The sequence below is a fragment of the Stegostoma tigrinum genome, chromosome 2, assembly GCF_030684315.1.
Source record: "Stegostoma tigrinum isolate sSteTig4 chromosome 2, sSteTig4.hap1, whole genome shotgun sequence".
NCBI classification, from domain to species: Eukaryota; Metazoa; Chordata; class Chondrichthyes; order Orectolobiformes; family Stegostomatidae; genus Stegostoma; species Stegostoma tigrinum.
In genome coordinates, this window is record NC_081355.1 from 10,793,933 (window position 1) to 10,812,950 (window position 19,018).

At 44.4% G+C, this 19,018-nt stretch overlaps 1 protein-coding gene across 1 annotated transcript in view; it reads left to right on the plus strand.

Annotated features, from left to right (window-relative positions):
- The window catches only part of LOC125464756 (coagulation factor XIII A chain-like), a 102,472-nt gene that overhangs the window by 73,907 nt on the left and 9,547 nt on the right, over positions 1–19,018 (plus strand). The window contains exon 12 of the mRNA XM_048557537.2: positions 16,763–17,044. Coding sequence (XP_048413494.2) covers positions 16,763–17,044 — 282 coding nt within the window. The remainder of the gene's footprint in view (positions 1–16,762; positions 17,045–19,018) is intronic.

The window sequence follows — 19,018 nt, forward strand, 5'->3', positions numbered from 1 at the left end:
CAATGGGGCACATTGTGTTCAAGAAAGTACTGACCTGGATCAGTTGCTGTTTCAATGGAAGACCTTGGGGGCCACACCCCAGAACCAGGAAGGGGAGGGAGAGCCTGTGCTGTTGAGGACAGAGGAGAGAACGGCCTGTGATCGGGACTGAGTCTTCCACAACTCCCACCAAAGTGCCTGAGTCAGTTCTTTGTCATCATCAAAGGGCCTTGAGAAGGCAGGGATTGCTGAGCTGAAGCAGATATGCTGCCACTGTGGAGCATTCCTCACTTCACAGAATCTTCACTAGCTTCACCTCACCGATGAGCTCATTGTATTCAGGAAATTTTCAGAGAATCTTCTTGTCTCAGAGTTCAGCCATGTCTTGTGGTTACTCAGTCTTGCCGTGAGGTTTAGATTCATCTGACAGAAACACTGTCTCTCCTGTCTCCATCACTGCCACCGTATTGGATCCTGTTCTAAAAGGGCTGTTCAAACAAGCTCAGGCCAGACTCCTGAGTTATTGTTAAACAATGTTTATTATTACACTGTGCATGTTGGTGAGACTACAGAACAATATGCTCTGAGCTGTGTAAGGTCCACCTTTTTGCTGAAAACGTGACTCCAGAGATCGCAGTAATGCCATGGTATATCTCAGGAGTTGATCTGTGTTATCCCTGTAGCTGTGGCCTTCTCCCACTTGTGCCCCCAAGCTCCTTGGAAGACCACAAAGCAACAGTGAACTTTAAACTGGGCTCCTAATTGTATCGGAGGAACGGGAGTTAATATGTTAGCAAATCCGTTCACAGCAGGACATTTGGATAGCACTGCTATACAAAGGCAGCAGATGTGTGCTAAGCGTATCAGGGTTCTTTAAGCCAACCCTGTACTCTTCCTGATTCACTTCCACCCATCAATAGGATTGAGTGGGGAGGCAAGATTGATGTTGAGGCCGTTGATGTATGAAAGAACAAAGCCATGTGTCTAATTTCAGGCTGACATTTCTCAGCAACCACATGGAGTCCCAATTACATAGCACTCACTTCGGGTGAGCACGCACTCACACTTTATGACTTCCAAACAACTGAAACCCGTGGCTATTTTCATAAGCTATCTGGAGAAGCACTCACTGGGAGTGCCTGAACCCTGCACACATCCCCTGTTTGCACTTGCTGCCATCACTGAATCTCCCTCACCATGTGTGAAAGCAGCCCATAAAGTCTGTGGTACCATTGGCCAAGCAGCAATAAAACCAGAGGGACCAAATGAGACTTCACTAAGTGACTGAAGGTCAGAGGGACAGAAATCCAATCTCATTCTCCGAGCAAGAGGTCACTCACACCATGTGTGAGGCATAGAGAACTGGGGACACGGTGTTGTTGGGTTATCACTAGCCTATTATCCCTTCAAGCCTGCCTCCCAGACGGGGAGATCTTTCAAATCTGAGAGGATTCTACAACAGAGGCAGCTTTTGTGCTCCTAAGATGCTGTTTGGCCTGCTGTGTTCATCCAGCTCCACACTTTGTTATCTCTGATAATCAATATGGTGCAGCACGGTGGCTCAGTGATTAGCACTGCAGCCTCACAGCGCCAGGGACCCGGGTACAATTCCAGCCTCGGGTAACTATCTGTGCGGAGTTTGCACATTCTCCCCGTGTCACTGTGGGTTTCCTCTGGATGCTCTGGTTTCCTCCCACAGTCCAAAGATGTGCGGGCTAGGTGGATCGGCCATGCTAAATTGCCCGTGGTGTCCAGGGGTGTGTGGGTTATAGGGGGATGGGTGTGGGTGGGATGCTTAAAGGGGCAGTGTGGACTTGCTGGGCCGAAGGGCCTGTTTCCACACTGTAGGGAATCTAATCTAAATACGTCAATCACCTTCACTGAGGGAGCAGATTGCATAGCGATGGACTGGGAGTAATGGATGTCAGGGAATTCAATCATAGATAGATTGGAAAAGCTGAGGGTGTTCATAGAGATGAGAGGATGTGAAGAGATCTGATATAGTTGTTTAAATTCCTGAGGGAGCTGGACAGAGCAGTAGGGAGTGACTGTCTGCATTGACTGAAGGATTGAGAACCAGGACTGGGAATGTCTGAGAGTGTGATAAAGGCAGATTGAGTGGTTGGCTTTCAGAAGGGAATTGGACAAGTAGCTAATGAAGAAAAGCAATGAGGAAAGGGCAGGGAATGGGACTAGCTGAGTCACTCCTGCAAACCGTGGGCACAGACCTGATGGACAAATGGCCTCCTTCTGTGCTATAATTATCCTGCAAATTTAACTCGCGGCTGACTGTAGCTAACGTTGAAGTAAAGGCTTAGTTTGTGCCGAACCGCACTGCACGAGAGTGGACTATCCTATTTTAGTTCTCCATACTGAATGGTAGAAAGTGTTAAATTATCATCAGTGTGGCAGTTACCTTTTCCAGCCCGGCTCGCAGTCAGGCTGTTCAAACAGCTCTGTTTTAGGCAGCCGTAGGTAAATGTACAGATCCCAGCCTGATGACACCATGTAGACTGTGACACTACTTAAGTTCATTCTTTTAGCATGACAGTTGCCTGGTGAGGAACTAACAGGAAATCCTGTTGCCAAGGAGCAGCAGGACCAGAAGGGAGCCAAGGAGGTGACTTATCCCCTCCTTCTCAAATTTCCTGATGAGCCAAGAAGAGCAGGAATGAGACAACAACAGCTTGCATTTATATATCACCTTTTACATAGCAATATGCCCCAGAGCACCTCATGGGAGCAGATCAGTATTCAGAGCCAAGAGAACTGTCAGTTGGTTTAAAGGCAGGTCCTAACAATGCAAGAGAGACAGAAAGGTTGAGGGAGTGAATTTGGAAGGTAGGACCTGTATGGGGAGAGCAGCTCAGCTGCCAAAGGCTGGGTGTAAAGGATGCGTGGGATTCTTGCGAAGCCAGAGTTTGGGGCACACTGTGCTCTTGGAGGGCTGTGTAGCTTGAGGAGGCTGCAGAAACACTGAGGGGTGAAACCACAAAGGATTCGGACATATTGGACGAATCTGTTGAAATCAGGGCTTTGGTGAACTGAGTCTGAGGGATGGGGTGTCTCAACCTGAAAAGTGGTGGAAAGTTTATTTGTTTAAACAGGGCCAATGCATTTTGTATCTTTTCTTCACTAAAGGAGGTTCAGAGTTAGAACAGGGCTGACTTCATCCGCACATAGTCTGCCGATTTGTAATTGCTGGGTGGGAGATGGAAACAGGAGGTGCTAGCCCAGGGCTACCACTCCATGCACTTGTCGTGCTAACCTGGTCTCATTAAGGGCTTACAGCGACCAGCTAAAGGAGGCCGAGCATTATTTTTCTATCACCCATCCAGGGTAGCCTCCTGGTAACAGGCCATTCCTGCCTGCTTCATGTGCACCACTAAGGGGACCCCTCTGTCACCCCCCAGCACTAAACTATGGTCATCAGGGATAATAGCTACTTGCAAAAAAAAGTCTCCATTTTGAATTGTCACCTCCCCCACTTATCTGGCATCACAACCTGCTGTTGCTTTCAAACTGGAAGGCCCCTGGCCCTCCGGCATTGGGATCCTCACCAGATAGCAGGAATTCCTCTGACCATTTATTGGCATCTCCGGGGAAAATTGTAGTGAATGACAGTTGCCCACACAAAGTGGGATTGCGAGTTCCAGTTGAGCTTGACTGCAGAGTGCAGAATCATGCAAGAACTGGGGAGAGGTAGAACGTGGAAATTATGGTTGATTAGCCTGTCCTGAGTCATTGGTAAGGTTTTTAGAGCCTATTATTAGGGATGAGATTGCGGAATACTTGGAAGTGCATGGTAGAATAGAGCTTGAGTCAGCATGGCTTCATCAAGGGCAGGTCATGCCTGACAAATCTGTTAGAATTCTTTGAGAAGGTAACGAGCACATGGATGTAATGAGAGCCAGTGGATGTGATCTATTTGAATTTCCAGACAGCCTTTGACAAATGCAGCACAAGAGGCTGCTAAATAAGGTAAGAACCTATTGTGTTAGGGGCAAGGTACGAGCCTGGATAGAGGATTAGCTGGCTGGCAGAAGGCAGAGATTAGGGAAAAAGGGGTCTTTCTCAGGATGGTAGCCAAGTGCAGTTCCACAGGGGTCAGTGTTGAGACCACAGTGATTCACATTATACATTAACGATCTGGACAAAGTAACTGAGGTCATTTTTGCTAAGTTTGCAGATGACACATAGGTGCTGTTGAGGGAGCAGGGAGGCTGCAGAAGGACTTGGACAAGCTGGGAGAATGGGCAGAGAAATGGCAGTTGGAGTATAATGTGGGAAAGTGTGACTTTACGCTTTGGTAGGAAGAATAGAGGTGTAGACTATTTCCTAAATGGTGAAAATCTATTGTGCGAAGGACTTGAGAGTACTAGTTAAGGATTCTCTTAAGGTTAACATGCAGGTTCAGGTGGCGATTAGGAAGACAAATGCAATGTTGGCATTCATTTTGAGAGGGCTAAGATACAAGAGCAGGGACGTACTGATCAGACTGTGTATGTAATATTGTGAGCAGTTTTGGGCCCTGTATCCAAAGAAGGATGTGCTGGCGTTGGAGGGGACCTGGAAGAAGTTTACAAGAAGGGGGATTAGGGCTTGCCATGTGAGGAGCGCTGGAGGACGCTGGGTCCATGCCTGATAGAGGATGAGGGAGATTTGATTAAAACTTACAGAATACTGAGAGGCCTGGATAGAGTGGACATGGAGAAGATGTTTTCAGTAGTAGGAGAGACTGGGACCAGAAAGCATAGTCTCACAGTAAAGGAACAATACTTTAGAACCCAGATGAGAAGGAATTTCTTCAACCAGAGGGCAGTGACTCTGTGGAACTCATTGCCAGAGAGGGTTGTGGAGGCCAAGTCATTGAATGCATTTAAGACAGAGATAGGTTCTTGACTGGTAAGGGGAACAAGGGTTATGGGGAGAAGGCATGCGAATAGGGTTGAAAAACATATCAGCCATGAGGAGTTGAATGGCCAAATTCTGCTCCAGTATTTTATGATAAGAAAATCCCTTCTGCTTTTCTGTCCTTCTCTCTCTGGTCACTTATGTTGTGGGATGCCTCATGATCAGTGTATCTTTAAGAAACATTCTCATGATATTTTCACTGTATAGTAGCATATGAGCTATGGTTGTAAAGGTCTCCAACTCCATCTCACTTTGGGCCACTTTGTAACTAAGTATCTCAATGTCAGCCCGGACACTGATGTTCCTATGAATGTAATATTTATTTATAGATGAATTTATAAGAAATGTCTGTTGGATTTTTCAATACCACATTACTGATGTCCTAGTTTGTTCTGTCACGAGCAATAACATAAATATTGCTGTATCAGGTAACCAAATCCGGCTGGAGGCAAAATGCACATTAACTTCTTCTATTTCTGTAGGTCATTTAGACCCGAAACGTTAGCTTGCTCTCTCTCCATGGGTGCTGTCTGACCTGCTGTGATCTCCAGCATTTGTTGTTTTTCAGTACAGATTCCAGGACCTGCAATAATTTGCTCCTTCCATTTCTGTGCTGCTTCAAGGTAGTAAATATTTTATGCCCTATTTGGACCTATCAAAACGTTCGCCCATTTTGTTGTCGCTGTATTCCTAGAGGAATGCTGCAGCTGATGTGCTACACAAACAGAATCTGGATTTTGTAGTACCAAGAATGGCAACATTATTAAGGATCAAATTTTGCCAACAGTTTCCACACCAGTGCAGTTAGCATCAGGAAGACGCGGCTGAATTGCCCTGCTCCTTCAAAGCATTTCTCTAAGAGTACAGAAATCTCAGCATCGAAACACAACGAACAAGGTGATGATGCTGTACTTGCTTGATGGGTATCCAAAAACTTGCCAGATAAATTTAGAGCTTGGCCACTCCAGTGCCGTTTATTTGAGATAAAATGAAAGACTTTGAGGGATGAATATTGCCAGGACTCTCAGGTTATCTCCCATTTTTTGTGATAGAGCTACAGGATCTTTTACATCGACCTGTGCAGAGAGCAATGATCTCAGTTTAATGTATCATTCAAAAGACAGTACTCCAGTCATGTAGCACCTCCTCAGTATTGCCCTGATGTGTCAGTATAGGTTTTTTTATGATATAATTGCTCCAGTGTAACAGTGTAAATTTTTAATGGCATAACAAGTCTTCATTACTGCCAAATGACCTGTATAGTATTGAACAAGAACGTTTGCATTTGTGGATTCTTACTGGCTTAGATTTTAAATAACTGGTAATAATGCTTTTTAACTTTTCATTTTTGCTTCTTAAATTCACTCTCTCTTTTGATTCCACCTGCCATTCCTCTCCCTTATTTTGTTTTCTTTACTTCATTCAATAAATAAATCAGCCATTCTATCTGACACTTCCCCCTTCACAATCTGCGTGCCTCAGTAATTTCTACTCTACCTGCTTGCTTAAAGAAATCTACAAATAATTGCTTGTCCCTCCTCCAGATTCACCCATAGTGCACATTGTGCTGAAGTGGACACCTCAAAGCGTTTTATAACCAGTGAAGTATTTTGGAATGTGGCCACTCTGTGATGCACAGAAACATAGGAAATAGGAGCAGGCCATTCGTCCCTCCGAGCCTGCACCACCATTCAGTACAGTCACGGCAGATCATGCAATTTCAATATCTTATTCCTGCCTTCTCCCCATACTCCTCGATCCCTTTAGCCATACGGGCTATGTCCAGGTCCCTCTTGAATGTATCTAATGAACTGGCCCTAACAACTTCCTGTGGGAGAGAATTCCACAGGCCCTCAACTCTCTGAGTGAAGCAGTGCTTCCTCATCACAGATGCGAATAGCTTTCCACTTATTCTTAGATTGTGACCCCCCTAGTTGTGGTCTTCCCCAACATCGGGAACACCTTTGCCTCATCTAGCCCATCCAGTCCCATCAGGATTTTATATGTTTCTATGAGATACCTCCCCCTCCCAGTTCTTCTAAATTCCAAGTTGCAATGTAAAAGCTTACGTCTAAAGCATAAGCCTTTGGAGAAGTGTAGACGCAGTGAAAAATTGTTTGTTTCTCAACTGGCTGGAAAATCCAGCTCCTTTATCCTTTGTGCTTAGAGCAAAATTATGGCAGTGTGGCAGCAGAATGACTGTGACAACTAAGGCCACGGATTTTTAAATCAATAATGAAAGATCCTGCTGATTTTCGCACACTGGTGACAAAATGAAATATGCATTAAGGTTTATTGTATGCAACATTTGTGCTGCCCAGGAAGTTAAGATCAGTGAAAATTGAATTTTACTGTGATTGGATATGAATGTTTGACAGATCGGTGTTTCCAGAGAGGTGTGGGATGAAGGCTTCGTGCAGATTTTTCCAATAGTTAACAAACTGTTGTCCTGTAGAGTTGCGAGTACAGCAGCAGCATGAAAATATTGTAAATGGGGCAAGTAGTAGATGACAGGGCTGGAGCAGAAAATCTTGAGGCTGAGACTGATGAGCATTACGTGCTCAATAAAGTCGGTTTTAAAGCACAGAATGAAAATTTACTGCTGCAGGAAAAAAGAATGTTATTTTGGTGTAATCTAACCATGGGATTTATAAGTAACTTGTCAGATTTTGGTGAAATGAGGTCTTTCTTGATGCATGTTACTGGTGCATCAGACAGTTTGTTAAAACTACAGTCAAATTTGTCACACCACTGCGAATTTCATGTGATTTCCACAAATTTAATGTGCTCTAGCAGGGGAAGTATTGCTCAGTTCGAGTTGTACAGGGTAAACACTGTAAACATGCTCCTGAGATGCTGCTTGGCCTGCTGTGTTCATCCAGCTTCACACTTTATTATCTTGGATTCTCCAGCATCTGCAGTTCCCATTATCACTGTAAACATGAACTTTGTTGATTGCATTTACGATGCTCCTTTACAGCATGTCGAGCGATCTACCCCCAATGAATCTCCGAACAGATTTTGTTGAGTAAATGTTCCTTTGTCTCTCCATTTTGTCATGGGGCAGGATTTTCCCTGTGAGCTCCCAAACCCTTGAGTCACTCAGTTGCAATAGTGCCCAGTTTGGCCAAAGAATGGTGAAGAGTGGGCTCACTATCCAGTTAAGGACAGAGTCAGGTCTTCAAAGTTAGAGGGCCTATTCTGAGAGCTTTGTAGCTTTAGAAGCAGTAGGAAGATGCTATGACTGAGGCAGAAAGCCTGCCTGGAGCACTGGCCCTCAGTTCTGGTAATGGGAGGCTCAGTTCTGGGCAGCCACATTCTCCTGGGTCATGATCGCGAAAAATCTCCATCTGCCTCCTTCAGCTGGGAAGTTACAAGTATGTTTAATTTCCCGTGGTTTCCCAAGAAATTCCCCCCTGTTGGTCGAGCATGCATCCACAAAATTAATTCAGTTGTTTTCCTCTCTTTGCGAAGTTGTCAGTTCAAGTTTGTTCAAAGAACAGGGGAATGTTGCCATCCCATTGCAATTGCCACATTTGTGAGGAGACTAGTTTTCTTAAAAAATGCTCAGCTCACAGGCATCCACATTTTACCCCGAGCATGTCATTATGGACACGTATATTTTGGGGAAAATGTTTTTCCTGTCCAATGGGTTCAATTTTACAAATGCTCTTTCCCAACATGGAGCATCACCCATCTCGAACATACATCCAGGAACCTGTGGTACGCTTCCTATACTTTAATGGACAGACAAGCACAGAAGCCCAACCAAGTGTGTACCTTAGTGTCAAAGTCATAGGCCTTTAGTTTTTCAGTATCTGAATCTTTGGGATGGCTGCGCAGCTAAAGCTCTCATTGGCCTTACATTTATTGATTCTCCAATATTTGTTTCCCCAATTAACAAAATAGCTTATTTATCTCTTAAATTGGGGAACTGACGTCAAGGGTCAACTCACTTGCCACATGACATGTTGACAAAGTCCAGCAGTAAAGACCCAGTCCACAAAGAGGTAGTGACACCACTTGTGGGAGGCTGGAATTGCAGGGGAACAGAGGCATTTCTTTGGAAACCAAAGACGATAGCTGCAGGCTTATGGCCCTTCCAGCCTGTTCCACCATTCAGTATAATCATGGCTGATCACCTGCCTCAACTCTACTTTCGCACTTTGACCCCACATCCCTCTGGAGTCCTTTAGTGTCTGAAACTGTCCAGACCTGAGCCTCGAGAAGACTTAATGACAACAGCTTCCATGGTCTTCTGGGGTGGTAAATTTCCAAAGATTTGCAATCGTCTGGATGAAGAAATTTCTGTCAGAATCATAGAATGGTTACCTCACAGTAAGAAGGCTGTTCAACCCATTGCGTCAGTGCATGTTTGAGCAGTTCACATCGTCTCACTGCCCAGCATTTTCCCTATATCCCTGCAAATCTTTGGTCTTCAACTTATCCAATCTTTTATCTGGCCTCAATTGAATCTGCCTTCACTATACTATCAGGCAGTTACAGACCTAACTAGTTGATCCCTTATTTCAAAACTGATCCAGTTTAGTCTCTCCAGCTGGGGACAGAATGGTTCCACTGTATCAAGCACCTAAGAATGACGCCCGTTCCAATGAGCCAACTTTCAATCTTCTAAACTCCAGACAATATAGGAAGCAATAGGGGTCAGAGACCCCATAGCTTGAGGACCTGGGGATTATCCCAAAGAACCTCCTGACAATGTCAAGTCGAAATAAACTTAAATGAGACACCATTTGCCTTGGGTTCTTCCTCTGTCCTTTTCTGTTGCAGATAAACCCAGTTCAATTTCATCTCTCCTTGCGTGGCTCCTAATTAGTTTTGCAGCATTGCTTGTCCAAAGAATTCTCAGCATTTCTTAAGTACCTCAATTTAAAAATTTACACTTAAGTGCAAATATTGAATTGGAAAATTAGTTACTTATAAATTGTTATTTCTGACCCATAGAACCCTACAGTCTTCCCTGTTACATAGCTAGAGACCTGGATATAATACAGAAGGCATCAACAAAGATAACTAGTTTACCATATGTGCATACACTATTGGTAATCAAGCACCCAAGTAAAAAAATTGCTCCTGACTCATGTACAAAATTTGATTCTGTACCCCGAACTGAAGGTTCTCGTCGCTCCACCTTCAGAAAAAAACAAGACAAAATGCTGAAGCAAAGGGCAGGAGAATTCTGATAAAAGCAGTTAATTTTTTATTCATCTGAGGAACCTCATTTTCTAGAAGCTGCATGGCCCTGACTTTAAGTGGAATGTAGTCTTAAAGTTTCACGTCGTCAACTTCAAATGAGGGAGATCATCTTATTTTGAAATTTGGAAGGATAAATCCCTGTGTAAAAATAAATTAAAATCAGGGAGGCAAAGCTGTTATATAACTGTGTTAAATGCCAGGTCATTGATCCACATGTTTTTAAGTTATTTTTAATAAACAAATTTCACACCTGGGCAACTTACTTAATGTGAGTCATTTCATCGTGCCTACACAGCAAAGTAGCTGGGTCAAATAGTTCTCACTTAGAGACACGTCCACATTGGCTAATGTGAATAAGTGACAGCACAGTGAACTGGTTTCTGCAGTTCTGGTCACCATGCATGAGGAAGGATATGATTGTACTGGAGGGGCTGCGGAGGAGATTGACCAGGGATATTGCCTGGGATGGAACATTTTGGCAATGAAGAGAGGCTGGATAAGCTCAGGTTGTTTCTTTTAGAGCAGAGATGACTGAGAGGGGGCCTGCTGTGTTCATCCAGCTCTACACTTTGTTATCTCTTATGACTGAGAGGGGGCCTGGTTAAGATGATTCAGGATGTGAGAGGCATGGACAGGATGGATAAAAAGTTGCTGTTCCCTTTAGTTGAAGAGTCAGTAACAAGGCGGTGCAATTTAGGGTGACAGGCAGGAGGTTTGGAGAGGATTTGAAGAAAATGTTTTTCACCCAGAGGGTGATGCGAGTCTGGAATGTGCTTTCTAGGAGTATAGTTGAGGCAGGAAACCTCACAACCTCTAAAAAGTACTTAGATGTGCACTTGAAGTGTAATAGCATTCAAGGCAATGGGTCAAATGCTGGACAGTGGGATTAGTGTGGGTTTAGAGTAGTTTTGTCAGTGCAGACTTGATGAGCTGAAGAGTGTCTTCTGTAATCTATGATTCTGTGATTCTATGAAAATACCTATTGGCTCATCCAGCCCATCTCAGACAGCTTCAGTGCCTTGAGCACTGTGGGTCAGTTCTTGGCACCGCTGCCTCACAGTGCCAGGGGCCTGGGTTCGATTCCAGCCTCGGGTGACTGCCTATCTGTGTGGAGTTTGCACATTTTCCCTGTGTCTGCGTGGGTTTCCTCTGGGTGCTCCGGTTTCCTCCCGCAGTCCAAAGATGTGCAGGTTAGGTGGATTGGCCATGCTAAATTGTCCGTAGTGTCAAGGGTAGGGTGTGGGTCTGCATGGGATGTTCTTTGGACGGTCAGTGTGGACTCGATGGGCCAAATGGCCTGCTTCCACACTGTAAGGATTCTGTGAACCATTGACCTAGAACAGTACAGCATAGGAACAGGGCCTTTGGCCCTTTTGCCAACCATGATGCCATTCTAAACTAATCCCATCTACTTGCACACGGTCCATTTCCCACCATTTCCTGCCTGTTCATGTGTTTGTCTGAATGCCTCTAAAACAATGGTGTCATCTCGACTTCTACCACTTTCCCTGGCAGGACATTACAGGCAATTACTAACCTCGCTGTAACAAAAATTACCTTGCACATCTCCTTTAAACCTTTCCCCTCTCAGCTTAAACCGATGTCCCCTATAACTTGACATTTCCTGACTATCCACTTTATCTAGGCCTCTCACAATTTTATATACTTCTATCAGGTCGCCCCTCAGCATCCAGTGCTCGAGAGAAAACAAATCTTGTCCAACTTCTCAGTCCAATCTAGGCAACATCCTGGTAAACCTCCTTTGCACCCTTATCAAAGCCTCCACATCCTTCCTATAGTGTGGTGACCGGAACTGCTCACAGTACTTCCAAATGTGGTCTACGTAGTTTTATACAGCTGCAACATGACTTGCAAACTTTTTTACTCAGTGCCCCAATCAATGAAGGCAAGCATGCCATATGCCTTCTTTTTCATCTTATCCACTTGTGCTGCCGCTTTCAGGGAGCTATGGATTATGCGCCCCAAGATCTCTCTGTATATCAATGCCCCTGAGCGTTCTGCCTTTTACTGTATACTTTGTTCTCAAGTTAGGTAAAGGCGAAGTACAACGAGATCTGGGAGTTCTTGTATATCAGTCAATGAAAGCAAGCATGCAGGTACAGCAGGCAGTGAAGGAAGCTAATGGCATCCTGGCCTTCATAACAAGAGGAATTGAGTATAGGAGCAAAGAGGTCCTTCTGCAGCTGTACAGGGCCCTGGTGAGACCGTACCTGGGGTATTGTGTGCAGTTTTGGTCTCCAAATTTGAGGAAGGACATTCTGGCTATTGAGGGAGTGCAGCGTAAGTTCACGAGGTCAATTCCCGGAATGGCGGGACTATCATATGTTGAAAGATTGGAGCGACTGGGCTTATATACACTTGAGTTTAGGAGGATGAGAGGGGATCTGACTGAGACGATAAGATAATTAAAGGATTGGGCACTCTGGAGGCAGGAAGCATGTTTCCGCTGATGGGGGAGTCCAGAACCAGAGGACACAGTTTAAAAATAAGGAGTATGCCAATTAGAACAGAGTTGAGGAAAAACTTCTTCACCCAGAGAGTGGTGGATATATGGAATGCTCTGCCCCAGAAGGCAGTGGAGGCCAAGTCTCTGGATACTTTCAAGAAAGAGATGGATAGAGCTCTTAAAGATAGTGGAATCAAGGGTTATGGGGATAAGGCAGCAACAGGATACTGATTGTGGATGATCAGCCATGATCATAATGAATGGTGGTGCTGGCTCGAAGGGCTGAATGGCCTACTCCTGCACCTATTGTCTATTGTTTATCCTCCCAGATTAAACTCCTTCTGCCATTTCTCTGCCCAACCTTCCAACTTCTCTGTATCTTGCTGTATCCAATGACAACCTTTCTCACTATCCACGAGGCTACTTGTCTGTTGTCTGCAGACTTACTAATCAGACCCCCTACATTTTCAAAGAAACAAAGAAACAAAGAAACCTACAGCACAGGAACAGGCCCTTCGGCCCTCCAAGCCTGCACTGATCAAGATCCTCTGTCTAACCTGTCATCTATTTTCTAACGGTCTGTGTCCATTTGCTCCCTGCCCATCCATGTACCTGTCCAAATATATCTTAAAAGACGCTAACATATTTGCTTCTACCACCTCCGCTGGCAACGCATTCCAGGCGTCCACCACCCTCTGTGTAAAGAACTTTCCTCCTCTCACTTTGAACTCATGACTCCTAGTAATTGAGTCCCCCACTCTGGGAAAAAGCTTTTTTTCATTCAAATAGTTTATATAAATCACAAACAACAAGAGGTCCCAGCACTGATCCTTGCAGAACACAGCTGGTCACAGACCTCCAGGCAGAAAGACACCCCTCCACAACTACCGTCTGTCTTATACGATCAAGCAAATTTTGTACCCAACTTAGCACTCACTTTGGATCCCATGGGACTTAGTCTCTCAACCAGCCTACCATGAAGGACTTTGTCAGCAGTGGTGTAAATTAGCCTCACTCATAATAAGGTATCTTCCACTCTGTTCTCACCATAGACCCACTGGTGCATGTGATGTTTTTGAAATACCCTTGTCACATGCAAGCGGTCATCATTTTTATTCTTTTGTAGAAATGTGGATGTCATTGGTTAGGCCAACATTGGTTACGCATCAGTAATTGCCTATGAGAAGATGGTGGTTAACCCATCAGCCTGAACCACTACCATCCATGTGATGTAGATAGACACCCACGTACTGTTAGGAAGGAAATTACAGGATTTAGTCTCATGATGGTGTAGAATGGTACAGTTCTGAGTCAGGGTGGTGAGTGGCTTGGAGGGAACTTGCAGATAATGATGTTCCTCCCATGCATCTGCTCTCCTGGCCGTTATAGATCGTACAGACTGTGTGTTTGGAATGTGCTGCCAGAGGAGCCTTGGTGAGTTGCTGCAATGCATTATGTAAATGCTGGCTTGGTGTTGGAGAGAGTGCATGTTGAAGGCAGTGGCGGTGGTACGAGTCAAACCGGCTGCTTTGTCCTGGATGGTGTTCAGTGTCCTATGTTTTATGGGAGCTGCGCTCATTGTGGCAAGTGAGGAGTATTCCATCCCACCCCTGACCTCACCTTGTCAATTGTGCATAGGCTTTGGGAAGTCCCATGGAAGCTGACAACTTACTTTCTTTACTGCTTCATGGGGCGTCTATGGCAAAGACAGCATCTATTATCCATCCCGAGTCTCTCCTTCAACAGAGTGGCTTGCCATTTTGGGGATGGGGTGGGGTTAAGAGTCATCCCAGGGCTGTGGGCCTGCTGTCACATTTAAGCCACGCACAGATGAAACTTTAAAGTTCAAGGTTGGGTTGGGTCTCCCTTTATTTGTTGTAAATTTGAGCCCTCATTTTGTGGACTGCAATGTTCAAGCTATCAGTCATGCCTTTTTCAGGATTGTGCTTGTTTCTTTTCCTCTGAAAATGGGTTATTCTATTTTCTGACCAGATTAACTCTCATCTTCTTGATGTGTCACCTTTGGATATCTCCTATTAAATCAATTCAGGCCAACAAGGGGCCTGTATGGAGCTCTCGTGTTGCCACGTCTACAGCCCAGGTTTCAAGCGGAAAATCTCCCAAGGAGACAGCAATACAGTGACAAGAAGGGGGAGGGGTGACGAAGGTGGTGGTGGTGACGTGAAGGATATGAAATGGTGTGGAAAGAGTCTTGAAGATGCAGGGCTGAGCTCATCAGCAATGGGCAATCCAGAAAGAAAATATGCACCTAATTTAAAGTTTGCTATTTTATGACCTGCGTTGTTTTAAATCTATAATGTCTACATCTATATTTTCTTTCCTTGACCTTTATTTAATTGCCAAATGTTTAAACATTTTATTCTTCCTAATTCTGATATCAATATGACCTTTAATTCAAAAGAATAAAATCGGTTTATCTGTACCATTCTGTCACATTAATGACAATTACGAAGCTTGGCTTTAAGTCTTGGCTAATTTGTAAGCATGCAGCAAATACAGAACAGCATAACAGGAGTGTTAGAATATTCCACACTGCTCGGGTCAGAAATAAAACACTGATTGCCATGAGTACTTTGGGCCTAGCAGTTCAATGAAGCTGCGCTGTTTTGCCATCTTCAAATGGGCACCAAAATGTACAATTTGGCAAGTCAGATTCACTGTCTGCTCAGATCACCCCAGTTCCTACTGTTCACTTATCTCCCTCTGTCTGTGCTCACACAGCCCCAGTCACTCAATCCCTCACACACAAAATACTGAAAGGCCATCATTGATGGTGCTATGGGCTGAAATTCAAACCAGCCTCGTCGACTTGTTGCTTCAGGAGGCTGCGAGGTCTCTGCAGTTCACCAGTCTGATGTAACCTGGGCCCAAGACCAATATTGTATAAGTCTAAGCCTCCTGTTGTAACAGAGGACTCTTCCTTGCGCCCAGTTTGCACCGACAGGCTGGTGCTAAGCCATTTCTCATCCATAAGTAACTACCCACCCTGTCATCACAGCTCAAACCTACAGGGCTGAATTCCTAAGTTGCAAATTACTTGATGTATGATCATGGGGATATAGGGTGGAAGGAAGGCTGAAACGCGAAATTAATGAAACTGAAAAGGTGTATGAGTGGAGAGTGAAGCCAGTTTCTCTTGTACAGAAAGTGAAAGCTACAGTAAAGTGAATGAAAAGAAGGAATACAAGTAAAAGAGAAATCAAATTAGTATTTTTAGTTCAGCTGTAATAGCTTTCAGAAAACACAATTGAATGAGTGAGATATGTGGTGTTGGAAATGCGCTAATCTTCCATAACAGAATTGTGATCTATACATGCTAACTTTCAAACAATCCAGGTTAATGAATTTTTAATTCTACATGAATAAATTTTTAATTTAAATCAAATTTAGCTGTGGGGAGAATTACTGCATACCATGACTTCCAGCAGATGCAAGTTGCATTTGCAAAGTGGCAAGGGAGTCTTGAAACTCAAAGCAAACAGGTTTTATAGAATTCCTGCAGTGTGGAAACAGGCCCTTCGGCCCAACAAGTCCACATTGAACCTCAGAGTATCCCACCCAGACCCATCCCCTTTAACCCACCTAATCCCTGAACTCTATGGGCTGTTTCCCATGGCCGATCCACCTAGCCCGCACATCTTTGGACTGTGGGAGGAAACCCACACAAACATGGGTAGAATATTCAAACTCCACACAGACAGTCACCTGAGGGTGGAATTGAACCTGGGTCCCTGGTACTACGATCCAGCAGTGCTAACCCCCGAGCCACTGTGCTGCCCCACTGAAGAGCAGGTTTTCCATTCCATTTTCAGGGCTGTCTGTCTCTCCCATCTGCCGTGAGGGGATGCCCCAAAATCTATCCTGTTGTCACCTTTCCTATGAGATATTTTGACTGTGGACAACACCTTGAAAGAGAGATCATCTTATGAATCCACCTCCCAATGAATGAACCTATGTTGAGCTCCTTTTCGGTTCCACATAAGAGTCACATTAAGCTTCAAATGTGATACCCTTTCTCTTTTCACAGATACTGAGTTTCCCCAACACTTACCAGTTTTTAATCCTGATCAACGGTGCATATAGCAGCTTGTAAAATTACCCCTTGTGTCATTGGACCTTGAACCTTTCATTTCAGTTTCTCTTTATAATTACCACTCCCTTTAGGCAGTCAAGAGGAGAGGATGGCACTGGACACAGCAATCCAACATGGTGTGAAGAAGGAACAAGCTGTAACTGGCGTGACAATGGACGTATCTATAGATATGCATGTTCCTGAGAATGTTCTCCTAGGTACCAACTTCATTGTGGATGTAGAGCTCCAAAACAACAGCAATGAAAAGCGTAGCATGACTGTCTTCCTGAGTGGTAGTGTGGTGTTCTACACTGGAGTCCCAAAGATTGAAGTAAAGAAGGAGACCATTAAAGTGACTGTGGAACCTAATCAAGGTAAGGTGTATTGTTCTGGATTTTCTGATTCTGAGTGTATTGTGGCCTGATATTGGTGGGAGGTGGCGTGGTATGGTGAGCAATATGTGCATGCTGCATTCAAATATTTATTTGGGGTGGGAGTCCCATTTTCCAATGTTCAAACATGCAGGACATCACTCCTAAAGGGCATCCATTAAGAATTATTCTCCTGTACAGTTGGGGAATTGAAATCAGTTGGAATTGATTTCCGTGTTGTGGGTGGATGCATGGAATGGAAATGATTTTGACTTTTGTGATTGTGATTTTTTTCCTCAATTTCTTTACTGTGAGTTTGGATTCTCACAAACTGTTGTGTGGGTCATTCAGACTATTTCGCCCCAGTGCTGTTCTTGGCATTGAATGGGTTTGCCAATGGGAAGCCACCTTCTGGAATAAAGAGGAACCATTGGTTGGTGATATCAGGTTAGCCTGCATAAATGAGGCATTTTTTTTCTTTAATCTCTACATTGATTATCCCAGAATTTGAAGATGGTCCTAAGGCAGGGCATTACAACCTGTTCACAAAGGTGGCTTGGATACTAGGCCTGACGAAGCCAAACAGACATTATTTTCAATGTTTAATTGTTGCTCTGAAGCATTCTGATCACGATAACTAGCACTTTCAGTAGCAGGATTTAAAATGCCCTGTCACTCCTTCACATGCATTTCACCCAATGATAACCCATTGTGAAACACAACTGACCTCTTGTCGATTCTGAGTTGGGGTAGAAGTAGGAGGACAGCAAATGTCCAAACTGCAATCTTCACATAAGGCACAGCAACAGATTTGTGGGAGTACCATCACCTGCAAGAGTCCCGCTAACACATAAACAATGCTGATTTCGAATTGGAACCGTATCACTGTTCCATCACACTGTCACTGCATCAGAAACTTGGAACTTCCTTTTCTAGAGCACCATGGGTGCACCTACACTAGATGGAGTGCAGCAACACTTCCTGCAAGGTAACCCCCTGTCAGTTAGAAGTCTGACGCTCTTGTTCAGCTATGCAGTGACATCATCTCTTGAAAAACTACAGGCTGAGTAAAAGGGCTTTCAGAAGTTCTACAAAGCTGGTGCAGTTTCTATTGATCTTTGCCCTGTCTTTGCCAACATTGTTCTGCTAACTTAGCTCTGTCTTTCGCTTCCCCTGAAGACTTATCTGTCCATCAGCCCAGGACTTGGTGCATATCCTCTTCCTGTTGATAGAGTAGTTTCCATTATGGTAGTACTCTCCAGTTGCATCTCTCTGCCACTGATAGTAGGCTATCTGTGCTTTTGGAGAGAGGTTGAAGGTGAACATCACATGCCTCCAAGAGGCGTTATTACATGACCCCCGATGAGTGCATGCATCTCATCAAGGTGAGGGTTGGAGGTGCATTGCCACTTCAGATGAAGACTTTGAAGAGAAGAGGTAGCTTGTGTGTAGTGTGCAGTGAGTTCAGAGTGTGACAAATGAGTATATGTGGTAGTTCCAACATTTGGTGAGTTTGCTCTTGCAGGAGTTGAGAAGGGCTGCAAGAGGTCAAGGGCTGAGTGGAAATTTAATGATATTTTTGTTTTAACTTCCATGGAATGTTGGCATTGCTGGCCTCACCTAATATTTGTGGCCTGTTCCAAATTTCCCTTGAGAAGTGGGTGGTGAATTGCCTCCTGGAAACAGAACAACCTATCTGCTTTAGATACACTCACTGTTAAGAAATGGGTTCGGGTCTTTTTTACCCAGTGACAGTGAAAAATGGTGATATGGTTCCAAATCAACAAGCTGTCTTCCTTAGAGGGACCTTGCATGTGTAGGTCGGCCATGCATCTGTTGATCTTATCTTTCTAGAGGTTGTCAGCTTGGAAGCTGCTGCATTGCATCTTGTATATCATACACTCTGCTGCCATTGTGCATTGTTCGTGGAGAGAGAGAATTATTAAGGTAGTGAATGGAGTGGTGGTCGATGAGTAG